General features: G+C 36.3%; 1 protein-coding gene across 1 annotated transcript; it reads left to right on the top strand.

The window, feature by feature from the left end:
* The first annotated feature begins 2538 nt into the window (after positions 1-2538).
* Positions 2539-14152, top strand: HSP90B1 (heat shock protein 90 beta family member 1). The gene is made up of 18 exons (XM_070947872.1): positions 2539-2709; positions 3884-3983; positions 5230-5371; positions 5453-5569; positions 5944-6275; positions 7139-7250; positions 7901-8014; positions 8147-8263; positions 8547-8684; positions 8775-8852; positions 8952-9017; positions 10039-10308; positions 10493-10738; positions 10824-10960; positions 11456-11534; positions 11715-11870; positions 13361-13465; positions 13896-14152. Exons 1-18 carry the CDS (start codon positions 2661-2663, stop codon positions 13923-13925), a joined length of 2388 nt encoding a protein of 795 aa, XP_070803973.1. The 5' UTR covers positions 2539-2660; the 3' UTR covers positions 13926-14152.
* Positions 14153-14470: the final 318 nt, after the last annotated feature.

Raw genomic sequence — 14470 nt, 5'->3', positions numbered from 1 at the left:
AATTGATGGGAAAAGAATGCTTTGTGTTCAGAGAAAAAGAGATAGAACGATATTAACACAGTGTTGGAAGAAATGTCCATCTGGATTCCAAGTGGGGAGAAAGACACTGGAAACATGGAGACTGCTTGAAAAAATGGTTTAATGGTGGACAGGACCACGTGGTTTTGAGGTCCTGGGCAAAAAAAAACACATGGGGGGGAGAGAGGGAGAGGGGGGAGGGAGGGAGAGATTTATACCCTCTCTTGGGCCCCGCCTTGGAGCTTCCTGTTTCTGTATTCTGACTGGTTGTCAGACTCCCATGGGGCCATGCAGTGGTACCTTTGTAGTGCCTTGAGTCCCAAGCTTGGTTGAATCTTGCTGGATGATGTAATCTCCCCAGGTGCCATGTGGTGAGTTCTGTTGCTAGGTGGGTAGAGGGCTAATCCTATCATGTCCTGAGGGCCATGTCTTAATCCTATCACCCTGGAACTGAAGGGGCAGGCAGGGAGCTGCTTTGTCTTTAAAACATGTCTCTCCTTTTCTCCTCCAGGGAAATATAATATTCTGCCTTTTTAATATTTCCTAAAATATTTCATTCTTCTAGGAGAGGGGTGGGTGCTAACTTCCTACAACAGTAGATGTATTCCATATTTCTTCCATATTTCCAAACCAGGTTTTTATTTTAAAAAAACGTTCTTGCCTCAAATATGGTTGTCATCTTCAATTTGTAATCTAGGAACAATGTGGCCTGATGCAATTGACATATTTTTCTTTTCCATATCTAGAAGCAGTGTTTGCTATCAGTGGGGTAATAGGCTGGGTTGGAGGATGCACAGGAGACAATTCTTCAAATAACAGAGCAAGTAATGGGTCTGTATTGTTCTATGGCTTCTTTTTTTCTAACAAACAAAAGAACAGAATAGAATAAAAACTTTATTGTAACTTTAAATGTACACTAATCAGCATACATTAAAATTAAATTTTATTGCATTCGGTTCTCAAAAGATAACCATTATGTATATACCCTCAAGATTCATAAAGTAAGAAAAATGCAGTCATACAAAGCTTTTCTGTTAAGTAGCTAGAAATTCTGGAAGCCCCAGATCCTAAAATTTAACATACTAATTTACCTAAGAGAAGACTAATTTGTTTCAAATTAATCTACTTATAAAACAATTTTTGATTCACTCAATCTTTGAATGATTGAAAGTTCAATTAATTTTGGAATCTTGTAACACAATTTTTCCCTATTCTATCCTTCTTTAAGCAGTTTTTAACTTAGACACAGTTTCATCTTCCTTTCAGATAAGCACAGTTCAAGTAACATTGTTTTCCAGTTAGCTACTTGGAAACTGAAGAAAGAACTAGTGTTCAAATTTCTTTAATATGCTTGCTATGCAACAAAGATCAAAAGTGTTTGTTAGCATGAAGGCAACAACTACCCCAATTCACCTGTTCTCTTCTAATCCTTTTTCCTGCAGGACTATTATCACCAAATGTCCTGCAGGATAGAATCTAGAAGTTTGACAAATATTTAAACAATATTTATTGCCCTTTTATTTACAGGTACTTACATTATTTGGAAACCACTTCAAAGGGCTATTCAGGTAAGTAAGATGTAAAGTATTGTTATAAAAATAATCAGTTCATAGCTCAACACTTTAGTTTTTTCATTCCTTCAGTTGCTTCTTCAAGCATTTTTGGGATCAGACCACCTGATGCGTTTCCTATATAGCCTACAACTCCCATCACCCCGCCGATCTGCATCAGGACAGTAGTAAACCCGTTCTTACACGAAGATACTACAATTCCCATCATGCAACATACGAAGGCGGTTTCCAACATACAACGCAATATTGACGTCATCCAGGAGCACCCATGCACTTACGGCGCGCGGGTTTATGACGCGAAGAGCATGGCAAGCTGGGGAAAGTTGCAGAATTCCTTTTTAAAAAATAATTCTTAAAATGTAGCTTCGTCCAATGGATCACCAGCCATAAAGTCAGAAAAAAAAATGCGTGAAATAAAAAATGCTTTTGCTAATTTCTGTCTACTCTATACTGTTTTAGCTTCCATTTGCCATGGAATATAAAAAAACGGAAATTAACGTCGTCATGGTAACGGGTGGGGTTTTTTTTTTTGCTAACTCTCTGGAAAGTTCTGGGAGAAGTGAAACATGCATGTCTTATTTTTTTTTTTAATGATGTCCAGTCTCACACTTAATATCACATGCTGTTGGCAATATAGTCCAAGAGATACATTTTGAAAAAATGAATGGAAAACAGTCAAACTAAGGCCTACTACTCCCGCCTTTAACCGTGGTTGGCCATCGAGCATAGCAACAACCAATGGAGCCCAGCCACGCTTTGACGCCGGGAAACTTCACCTGGAAGACAACGATTGGCAGAAACATAGCTCCACCTACCCCCTCCGCTCTTGCTATTGGTTCTGTGTTTGGCGTGGTGCGATCCGATTGGCGCGGCCGAGAGGCTTTCCCCCCCCGCCCCCTGCGTGTGCTAGTGATAAGCTTGGGGGTCGGGCTGGCCTTGGTTAGTGGCTCAACTGTTAAAACCCGCTCAGGTGCTCCCGCGAGGGAGAGATTTCACTTAATTGATTGCCCTTGGAGGCACGTAGAAGGCCGGTACGAAGCTGTATCTCTCTCCGTCCCGGGCACCATTGAGATGAAGCAACTGTGGGGACTTGGCCTTTTATGCCTCCTGCTGCTGGCTGGTGAGTGCGCGTGGGGGGCGGCTTCTGGAATATTCCCTGCGTGGCGGAGGGAAAAGAAAATGTGTCTCCCCTCAACTTTTTACCTCAGCCGAGTCTCCTGCCGCACTTGTACGGCTTTTTGGCGTGATTGCCTCGGTCGCCGAAGGAAGGAGGAGGTTGGGTATTTTTCCTCCGTGCCTCTTTTCCTCTGGGACAAGGAACTTAAAATGGCGGGGGGGGGGGGGGATTGTAAAACTGAGGCGCCTCTTCGGCCCGAGGAGATTTGTGGCTCTGTGGTAGTTCAATTGGAGTCGCCCTTCTGAGAAATTGCCCCCGGTTTCTGGGATGCGGGGTTTTTAAAGGGACGTCCCAAAGGCGCAGGTGTGCTGCCTGTCGGGGTAGAGGAGAAAGCCGAGGCACTGAGGGGCGGACCGGTAGCTTGGTTTGGGGGGGGAGGGGGAGGAAGGGCTCCTGGAAGAATATTAATGAAAATCCTTTGAACTCCTGGAACATTCGTGAAAATCCTTTGAACTCAAGGTAACGGGTTGAACAGGTTGAACATCAAAGCGCTCTAAACTTTTCAAGCCCAGCAAGGCCGCTTTCCATTTGTGGGAGTCTGGCCGGAGATGGAAAGAGGGAGTTTACCCAAATGGTCCCAGGAATGGACGCTGGTGTCAGTCAGATTTATGATTTATGCTGGCTGGGTTTGTTTAGGTCCAATTCGGCACATGGTGTGTAATTCAAGCCTCCCCATCCTTTATTGGGTTAAGAAAAGAGACTTGACTAGCTTCTGTCCTGGGAGTAGTGTTTAAAAGTCTACTGTTTAAAAGTCTACTTTGCTTATTCACAAGAGTTTGAAAGCATGCTTAATCTTTCCAGGGGCTTTCACCTTTTTTTTTTTTTTTTTTGCTTGTCTAGCCATAATGTCTGCTATGAAATATTTTTTATTGAATGGGTAGGTGCCCCGTTGTTTATGACCCTATAAATGACACTGCTGGCTTGGCTCCCCATTCTAATTTTCAGCAGCTTTCTGATGGGAAAAGCGAACTGCACCATTTTCTTCTTTTGCACTTTCTTGTTTAAGCATTCTGAGATCCTCCATGCTGTGTGTGTGTGTGTGTGTGTGTGCATGGATTGGCAGTTTTACTTTGAATGGTGGTGTGGAGCTAACTTGTCCAAATTATCATTTTTACAGCCTCTGCCCAGGCTGATGAACCTGATGTGGATGGCACTGTCGAAGATGATTTGGGTAAAAGCAGAGAAGGATCTCGGACAGATGATGAAGTCGTTCAGAGGTTTGCTTTTTAAAATGCTTAAATGAGGCTTTATAATTCATATTTCAAACACATGCCCCACTTACTGATTAAAATGAGACACGCCTCTAAATAGGGATGCCTGCCATCCAAATCTAATACTTTGATCTAGTGGGATATTGGTGACTTATATAAAGATTCTAATGCTGGTGAAATCTTGTAGGAAAACATTTGCCCATTTTACTTTGGAAAATTGGACTGTAATTGCCATGAAACAACTTGTAAACATTTTTGTAAGGCATTATGTATTGGGAGTAGGTGCTTTGTTAAATTTACTATTGTGATAAATCTTTTAACAAAAATGCTTATTTTTCCAAAAGAAGATTGCCCCCTGAAATACGTTTAATACAGGAAAGCTTGCATGAAAACCTAATGATTATATAGTTGCATTCAGAATGCATTATGGAAAAATTAGTTTGAAAAATAAAATGGAAGTCCTTGAAATTTTTCAAGCTGCAAGAAAAGGATAAGACAAATAGCTGAAATTGACACTACAATGAAAATTAACATGGTTTTGTTTTATATATTTTCACAGATAGACAATAGTTTTGATATCAGAATAGTTTGCTTTTGTGCTTGGAGAACTGATTATGTGAGGGATAGGCAACCAAATTCTTTGCAAGAATTTTGATAAATAATTTATATAGAGTCTCCAGGAAGGCAATTGTTTCTTGTTGATAAATGAAAGATAAATATTTGTGTTTCTCATTAATTTAGCCAATTCATCAAGAAGGAGTGCTTTTACTACTGCTTGCATTATCTTAATGAATTTCCAATTATTAAAGTGTGCAGATTTATTATAACTTACCAGTAGACATAATACAATTGTTGAAATAGCTGCATGGAAATTAATTGTAAAACAAAATAATGTATCCTGCTACAATAGTTTATAGTAGGTATATTGTCTTAGCTACCCAAGAAGGTTGAAATGTAGTGCCCTGTTCCCCCCAAAATAAGACATCCCTGATAATAAGCCCAATCAGGCTTTTGAGTGCAGGCCAATAAGGCCAAGCGCTTATTTCAGGGTTCAAAAAAATATAAGACAGTGTCTTATTTTCGGAGAATGTAAACTTCACATATAGCAGGGGAATCCTTCTGCAGGCTAGTGTTTGACTTCATCTGGAGTTGTAGCAAAAGCATACATGAGTCTAGAATAAATTCTTATTTTGCCAGCATTACTGAAAAATAAAGGATTAATAATACATAAATGGATTTTTTTTCTCTTTAGGGAAGAGGAATCTATTCAATTGGATGGTTTAAATGCATCACAAATAAAACAACTTAGGGAAAAATCAGAAAAGTTTGCCTTCCAGGCTGAAGTAAACAGGATGATGAAACTTATTATCAATTCGCTGTATAAAAATAAAGAGGTAAGCCTTAATATATCTTTCTAAAAGTTTTGACACAAATTTTTCTGTGGTTATGTCTGACTACTCTAAAATTTCTTATAGATTTTCCTTAGGGAATTGATTTCAAATGCATCAGATGCTCTAGACAAAATTCGGTTGATGTCATTGACTGATGAAAATGCTCTTTCTGGTAATGAGGAACTCACAGTAAAAATTAAGGTAAGATTCTACTGATTTCCCTTAATGTTTGTTTAAATTATTTCAGTTTCTGTTGTTTTAAATACATCTTTTGTATAATTTGGAGTAGTTAATGCAAAGATTCAAGTGTGACTTTCACATTTTTGGGAAGGAATTAACTACAGAAAAGGATAGATGAGAGGAAACTGTTGCATCAGATTCATTTAACAGACTGCCCTTTTTTTCTTCAGATTATTCTATAACAGCTTCTTTATGACAGGTCTATCATTTAGTTCATTATAGACCACCAATTTAACATATAGTACAGCATTATTTATTAAAATTGATGTCTGTTAAATTGGCAATTTAAATAGGCATGTTAAATTCATATCCAACTAGTTATTTTTGTTTTGCAGTGTGATAAAGAGAAGAATATGCTTCATGTTACAGACACTGGAATTGGCATGACCAAAGATGAGCTAATCAAAAATTTGGGTACCATTGCCAAATCTGGTACAAGTGAATTTCTAAATAAAATAACTGAAATGCAGGAAGAAAACCAGTCAACTTCTGAATTGATTGGTCAGTTTGGTGTTGGCTTCTATTCTGCCTTCCTTGTGGCAGATAAGGTTATTGTTACCTCAAAGCATAATGATGACAGTCAACACATCTGGGAATCTGATTCAAATGAGTTCTCTGTAATTGAAGATCCTCGGGGTGATACCTTGGGACGAGGCACTACTATAACGTAAGTTTTACAACTTTTATTAATATTTTTATGTATTAATGAAAATGCTTATTTGGTTTTTATTGAATGAAATGTATTTTGATGAAATCTGCAAAGAAAGGTACAGAAAGTTTCTAACGAAAGATTCAGTGCTGCGTAATACTTAAAATTTGAATTAAAGATCCCTCAACTAGGGTGATATTTTTAGCTGTATCTATTACAGTTATAGCTAGTATCACAATTCCAATTTTATATAGTATACTACAGTGGTAATAGATTGCTATTTCCTCTGTTGATGAATGATAAAGTGTACATAAAATCTCAGCTAAATCTCTTTCATTTTAAACTTTAGTTCTGGCAAGTAATTCTTTTGTATGCTCAACCTGGAGTTGTTATGTTATAGAGAGATTTAGTGATAAAGCTTTCTTTATTGGAGGCTTTGAATTTAATTATCATTTCTTGTAGTTTACTGCATTTTTTGAACCACTCTGTATTTCATTATCTTCTATGGAAAGGAAGGATTTGATTGTGACCAAAAAGTAGGTTAGCAGTTGTTGGTTTTTTAAAACCTGAACTTCCCTGATGGTAAAAATTTCTTGTTCAATATTATACAGCAAACATACCATTGTTATCTATATCAAAGTATCACAAAAGAAGTTAGTGCTACTGCCACCAAATGAAACTATATTTGATAAAAGGAACAGACAGTATATGAAAACTCAAAGTTCTCTTTGTTTGAAATATTTTAGCAGTAGAACTTATCAGTTCTATGTAAAATATAATTTGCATTGTTGCACTTTCAGTAACTTTTGTAAGGTTAATAGTTCAATTTCCAAAGTTGTTAATACAACACTGAATTGCTTTTTGTTTTTTGTTTTTTTTAGCCTTGTTTTAAAAGAAGAAGCTTCAGATTATCTTGAACTAGATACAGTTAAAAACCTGGTCACGAAGTATTCCCAGTTCATAAACTTCCCTATTTATGTATGGAGTAGCAAGGTACATATTTTGTAATACGGCTAATCGGCTTAATGTTGAAAGTGGAAGATATATTAGTTATGAAAATCAGTTTTCAGAGATGAAATTTATAAAGATTATTGGATTATTCTCCATGCTTGGCACAAGGAAAAACAAATCGGGCAACTTTGATAGGAAAAAATAGGATACTAGTTAAGTAAATGAAATTTGAGAAGTTTGTAAGAATTTTTCATGATCTAAAATATGAATAGATTCATATACCCCGCCTGTTATTTTTAGTTGCATTTTGCAGCAATGTCAGTTACCAGTGTAGTGTTACAAAAATTATGATTTCTTGAAGATGCAGCACTCTTAGTTTAGCAATTACTATATAAAAACTACATAAAAACATACATCAATTTTAAATGAATTGACATGACATTTACATGGAATATCTCTTCAGTGTTTTTGACTATGCTTGCTTAAAGTACAAGATAAGTTTAGATCAGAACAGAATAATAGTTGGAAGGGACCTTGAAAGTCTTTGTCCAACTTTTCTGCTCAAGCAGAAAACCCTATACTATTTCAGATAAATGAAGTTTACATTAATCGCCTATGATAGTAATGTATCCTAATTGCTTATGAGAACATGTTTGAAGAATTACTTGAATTAATATGCAATATTTCTGTAGACTGAGACTGTAGAAGAGCCTCTTGAAGATGAAGAAGTGAAAGACAAAGATGAGACGGATGATGAAGCTGCTGTGGAGGAGGAGGAGGAAGAGAAAAAACCCAAAACTAAACCGGTAAGATTTCTTAACATTTAAAATTATTCAATCAAATTAAGTAACATAGCTTTTTTAGATTTCATCAAATTAATTTGTCAAAAACTGATGGTTTCATTTTATGAGAGTAAATGAATGAATTTGGAATTGCAGGTTCAGAAAACAGTCTGGGATTGGGAGCTTATGAATGACATAAAACCAATTTGGCAGAGGCCATCTAAAGAAGTAGAAGAAGATGAATACAAAGCTTTCTACAAAACATTTTCTAAGGTGGGTTTACCTTTACAGCTTGGGACTGATCTAGGATCATGTCTATCAAAATTCTTAGTATCAGGTATGGGGAAAAGAATTAGAGCAAATATAAACAGCTCTGTTCTAATCTTGCTGTGTCCTGTACTAATGCATCCCTCATATGTGAAACAAGAGTAAGAATATTCCTCTCCATACCATGCATATGTTGAATGGAATGAGTAAAATATCCACTTATATTTGTAATGCATTTATTTTCAACCTTTGTGGAAGTGAGGACTTAGGATTTAGCTTTTTTTTCCAGGAAACCGATGATCCAATGACTTACATTCACTTTACTGCTGAAGGAGAAGTAACATTCAAGTCCATCTTATTTGTTCCCAGTACTGCTCCACGTGGCTTATTTGATGAATATGGATCCAAAAAAAGTGACTTTATAAAGGTAAAAATTAGATCCAACTCTTTAAAAAGCAAGAGAAGTTGCAGATATGGTCTTACAAAAATTAATCACAGTTAAAATTTTGTTTTGCAGCTGTATGTTCGTAGAGTATTCATCACTGATGACTTCCATGATATGATGCCCAAATATCTTAACTTTGTCAAGGGTGTTGTAAGTATTTTCAGGGATAATATGCACTAGCCATTTAAAAATGTATCATTTTATTATTATTTTGCTAAACCTCTGTAAATGTTCTTTTTCTAAATTTAGGTAGATTCAGATGATCTTCCTTTAAATGTGTCTCGTGAGACCCTCCAGCAGCACAAACTATTAAAGGTATGTCAATTACTATTGTAGCTTCTGACTAGTTTTCAGGATAATATCTAGGCCTGTTTTTATATTCCCTACTTCCTACTTAACTCAGCAAGGATGGTAGTGAAATCTTTCAAGCCCCATTAGCATCCAGTCCTTCCTAGTAGATTCAGTTACTCTATATGTTGGTTAAAGAACCACAATGGTAAAAGACCATGTACTAGAATGGATTTTATCTATAAATGTCTCAAGGCGATGAACATAATACTTCCTCATCCTATTTACCCTACAACAATGACCCTGTGAGGGTGGGTCGGGCTGAGAATGAATGGCTCATCTAGCTGGCTTCCATGTTCAAGTCAGGATTAGAATTCAGTTCCTAGTTTCTAGACTGATATTTTAACCACTAAGCCAAACTGGATGTTCTCTTATATATAAATTTGTCATGCTAAAGAACAGGATGAGAATCACTTTATTCTCAATTAGTTTAAGAAGGGAATGTGCAGCAGTGTTCATAACAGCTTTGATACCAAAATGAAAGATCATGATCAATATAAACAGTATAGTTAAATTGGGTTGCTCAATTGTGAGATGGACAGCATATAAATTCAATAAATGTAATACCTGAAAAATGTACATGAGTTGTGTTATTTGTATACCATTGCAGTGTTATCTTTTCCCACTCATGCTGTGATAGCCAGGGGAATATGGATTCTTCTGGTTGCTGGGCACAATCGAGATATTAAAGGCATTTGTTACAGGAGGATGAGTGTACATAGGAGCCAACATTATGACATAGAAACTAAGCCCAACAAATTATACGGTTTTAGTTTTCTCAGATTCACCTGCAATGTTTCCCACAAAAGGGAAGAATTTCCATATAAGTTAATTTCAACTCCTAGAATTCTCAGCAATTCTCATTTAGATATACCATAAATTGAAGTCAGTACATCTAGAAGTTGCTCAGATTGTAAAATGTTGTTCATTTAAACTGGGATCAAAAGATTAATCATGTTTTCTTACATATCTTTTTCTGAATTTTTAGGTAATCAGAAAGAAACTTGTCCGGAAGACACTTGATATGATCAAAAAGATTGCTGAAGAAAAATACAATGACACATTCTGGAAAGAATTTGGCACAAATATCAAACTTGGAGTGATTGAAGATCATTCAAATCGGACTCGTCTAGCTAAACTTCTTCGTTTCCAGACTTCTCATCATGAAAGCAACGTTACTAGTCTAGATCAGTATGTAGAAAGAATGAAAGAGAAGCAAGATAAAATCTATTTCATGGCTGGTTCAAGTAGAAAAGAGGTAAAAAGTCATTTTCTAACTAACCATTTCCAATTCATTCTTTTGAAGCTCTAAACATAGAAAATTGTTTAGAGCTTGGTATCTTGTTCAATAAATATGATTTGCAGTGGTAAATGCAGTATTTGTTTCCATCTAAAATTTTACAGCATTATGTCATACTAAATGTTTTGAATTTATCTTGTAGGCTGAATCTTCACCTTTTGTGGAACGGCTTCTAAAGAAAGGTTATGAAGTTATATATTTGACAGAACCAGTGGATGAATATTGTATTCAGGCTCTCCCAGAGTTTGACAACAAAAGGTTTCAGAATGTTGCTAAAGAAGGAGTGAAGTTCGATGAAAGTGAAAAGTCAAAGGAAACTCGTGAGGCTTTAGAAAAAGAGTATGAACCCCTATTAACTTGGATGAAAGACAAAGCTTTAAAGGACAAAGTACGTATTTTAGAATACGATTAGAATACGAATACAAAAATGTATGCTATATTTGTACTTAACACTACTTTTTCTTTCTGTTTAGATTGAAAAAGCAGTATTATCTCAGCGATTAACCCAGTCACCATGTGCTCTTGTAGCTAGTCAATATGGATGGTCTGGCAACATGGAAAGAATCATGAAGGCTCAGGCTTACCAGACTGGGAAAGATATCGCTACCAAGTAAATATAATTTATACAATTATTTCTGTGCCTCATTTGGATCCTAATGTAATTTGTTTGGTTTTGATGTAATACAACATAGGAAGTTGGTCACTTAAGTCTTAGTTAATAAATTTATGCAAAGTGGATGATCCATGCTGTTTAAATGCATGTGGATAGATCAGGGAGGATCCCCCAATAATCTGCACTAAAAATTTTCCTAGGGAAAAACTGGGAATTCTATTATCAGTGTTTGTAGGTGATATAATGTAATCTGAATATTTGAATGCTTAATCTATGGTTGGTCTCATTTAATGTGGCTAAATTTACATGGAAATGCGCCAAACAATTCGTCTTTCTATAAACTGCAATTCTGTATTCATTTAAATTACTGATTTGTCAGATGGAAGTTCTTTCTTTAGTAGCATTAAGTAAACTTGCTCAATTTATTTCTAGAACTTGTAACATGACAGTAGAATATATCTAATTGCCCTTAAAATTGTCATCTCTTTTTAGTTACTATGCAAGCCAAAAGAAGATATTTGAAATCAATCCTAAGCATCCTCTCATAAAAGACATGCTCAGGCGTGTTCAGGTAAGAATGTTAAAAGTTACAGATGAATCTAATATAGTTTTGTACTTCTAAAATTTTGGACAAGAAACGCAAAAAATAATTCAACACTGCAGCCTGTGAGATTTGATGAGTCTCAAACTGGAAATTCCTAAACAATTTCTATAATCTGTGGTGTTTTGTTTGGTTTTTTTGTGGGGTCAGGAAAATGAAGATGATCAAGTAGTTGCAGATCTTGCTGTGGTTCTGCTTGAAACTGCTACCCTAAGATCAGGTTATCTGCTGCCAGATACAAAGGAATATGGAGAAAGGATAGAACGAATGCTTCGCCTGAGTTTGAATATTGACCCAGAGGAAAAGGTTAGTGAAAATCAGATAACGTAATACATGCAGAGGAGGTAGACTCGTGACTTACGTTTTGTGTTGAATGTGCCAGAATAATTCTTGGGACCATTTTCTTTTTCTGGGTTAACACTTCTGATTCAAAATGTTGTCTGCTTGTCATTCCTATTCTCTTTTATAGGTAGTCCTTAAGACTTACGACCATAATTGAACAAAATTTCCTTTGCTAAGCAAGGAAGTTAAGTGAGTTGTGCCCCATTTTATGACTTTTTTGCCATGGTTGTTAAGTACAGTTAAGTGAATCATGCAGTTGTTAAGCAAATCTGGCCTGCCCCTTTGACTTTTGCTTGCTAGACGCTCCCTAGAAAGGTTGCAAATGACAATCCCAGGACACCGCAAGTATAGTAAATACATGCTGGTTGCCAGCATACGAAGTTTGATCGTGTGCTACAATGGTCATAGGTGTGAGAACTGGTCATAAGTCACTTTTTTCAGTGCTGTTATTAAAGAGCTATTGAAGAGTTATTAAGTGAATGATTGTAAGTCAAGGACTATCCTGTACTTGAAGAACCCATTCAACTGCTGGAATTACATCAGCACAACATTTGGCTTGTTAAAAATTCAGCAGATATACAAATACACTCATTCAACAACTTTTTAAAGTTATGATGTTGACATCTCTATGATACTAAAATTTCTGTCTGTAACCTTTAACTGGGCAAAACAGTGCATCATAGAGCAAAAGCTTTTCAACCAAGGTACTTCAAATAATTTACAGAATGCATTCACAGTACAGGACTTCTGACTCCCATGGAATTGAAATTCAGCAAATTTTATAAAACATTTTATGATAATACAAAAACAAACATTTCCTGTGGTCACCATCTGATGTTTGAGAGTGCAGTTCGGTAGGAGCTATTTTCAAGGCAGACACATCACTGAATATCTCCCTGAATTTTTAAAGATTTTTTTTCGGTACAAGTAGTCCTCAGCTTACAGCTATTTGTTTAGTGACCATTCAAATTATACCAGCACTGAAAAAAAATGACTTATGACTGTTGCAGCATCCCCACAATCGCACAGTCAAAATTAGGCTGCTGGCAATCAGCAAGTATTTATGATGATTGTAGCATCCCAGGATCATGTGATCATTTGATCTTCACAGACTGCTTCCTACAAGCAAAATCAGTGGGGGAAGCCAGATTCACTTAACTGCAGTGATTCATTTAACTATGGCAAAAAAAGGTCGTAAAATCAGACACAATTTAACTGCCTTGCTTAGCAATGGAAATTATACTCTGGCATTATTGAAGGCATTGAGGAATCTGGTAAATATATTTGAAACAATGATCCCATTTGTTGTGTAGTGATATCTAAAACATACTTTGTATTGATAGGGGTTTCATAGTCTCTCTCTCTCTCTCTGTGTGTGTGTGTGTGTGTGTGTGTGTGTGTGTGTGTGTGTCAAATGGTATATAAAGTTTTGTCTTGCTAAATATTTCTAAAAGGTGGAAGATGAGCCTGAAGAACCAGAGGAAGCTGTTGAAGAAGTAGAACCAGAAGAGGAAATTGAAGTTGAGGAAGATACTGAAGACAGTGAAACAGAGAAAACGGTCAGTGTGATTAGGAAAAATTGGGGAAGTGGGAGGGGCGATAACAAGTGTATCATAAGGTACCATCTTTTCTCTTTGTATAATTTGTCTCAGCTAACAGAAGTTTGGGGTGTAAGCATTACAATATTTACCACCAGCATTACCATTCTGGGCCTTGTGTTGACTTGATTTTACCATGTGTGGCTATTATAACAGTGTCATAATCAATTTGCACTTGCTGGATCATTGTCACTCTCCTCTCAAAACTTGAAAGCTGTAAAATTCCTGTCTCATGAAGAAGCCACAGTGAGAACAGGCAGGAGATAGTTGCCATTTTTAAACCATACTGTATAAAAAAAGGGGGGGGGGAGTTGAACACATCTATAAGTGATTTATTGGGGATTCTGCACATCTACAAGATTTAACTTAATCTATGCTTTGTTTCTTGCAGGAGTCCACAGATGGAAAAGATGAATTGTAAAATGCACTCTCAAATACTATCCTGTGTTTTGGATGAAGCAGGAATGTGAACTGAATTTGTTTTTTCACTGTAAAATGTTGGGGGGAGGTGTAGGGTTTTGGGCAGAAGAATTTTTTTAAGTTGCATTTTTTAAACATTCCTCACAATGTAAATTTGTACTATTTAACTGACTGCTTGGTGTAAAATCTTGTCATGTGTACAAAATTAAAATGTTCACACCAGTTGTATGGGGCATTGAAGTGCTTATTTACTAGTTTTGGTTGTAAAGAAAACTTGTATAGATTCAATTTGGCAGTGACATTCTTCTGTAACAGAAGAAACATTGGAAAAAGAAAACACTTAGGACAAGGATTATTTTCTGAAGGTCACATTAGAGCTGATACCTTTCAATTATTTCCTATTCTACTAACATTTGTACCAGAATCTTAGCCTGTTAAGGCAGGCTTCTGCTTAGTGGAATCTATTTTTTAGCTGGTTGGCAAAGCTTAGGGAGTTTTACTTTTGCAGCAATTCATCCTAGTTTCCCTCTGAACAAACCTTAAATA

Source organism: Pituophis catenifer, unplaced genomic scaffold, assembly GCF_029215685.1.
Source record: "Pituophis catenifer annectens isolate HBS135680 unplaced genomic scaffold, rPitCat1.0.hap2 SCAF_7, whole genome shotgun sequence".
Lineage (NCBI taxonomy): Eukaryota > Metazoa > Chordata > Lepidosauria > Squamata > Colubridae > Pituophis > Pituophis catenifer.
This window is presented reverse-complemented; position numbering and strand designations above follow the sequence as displayed.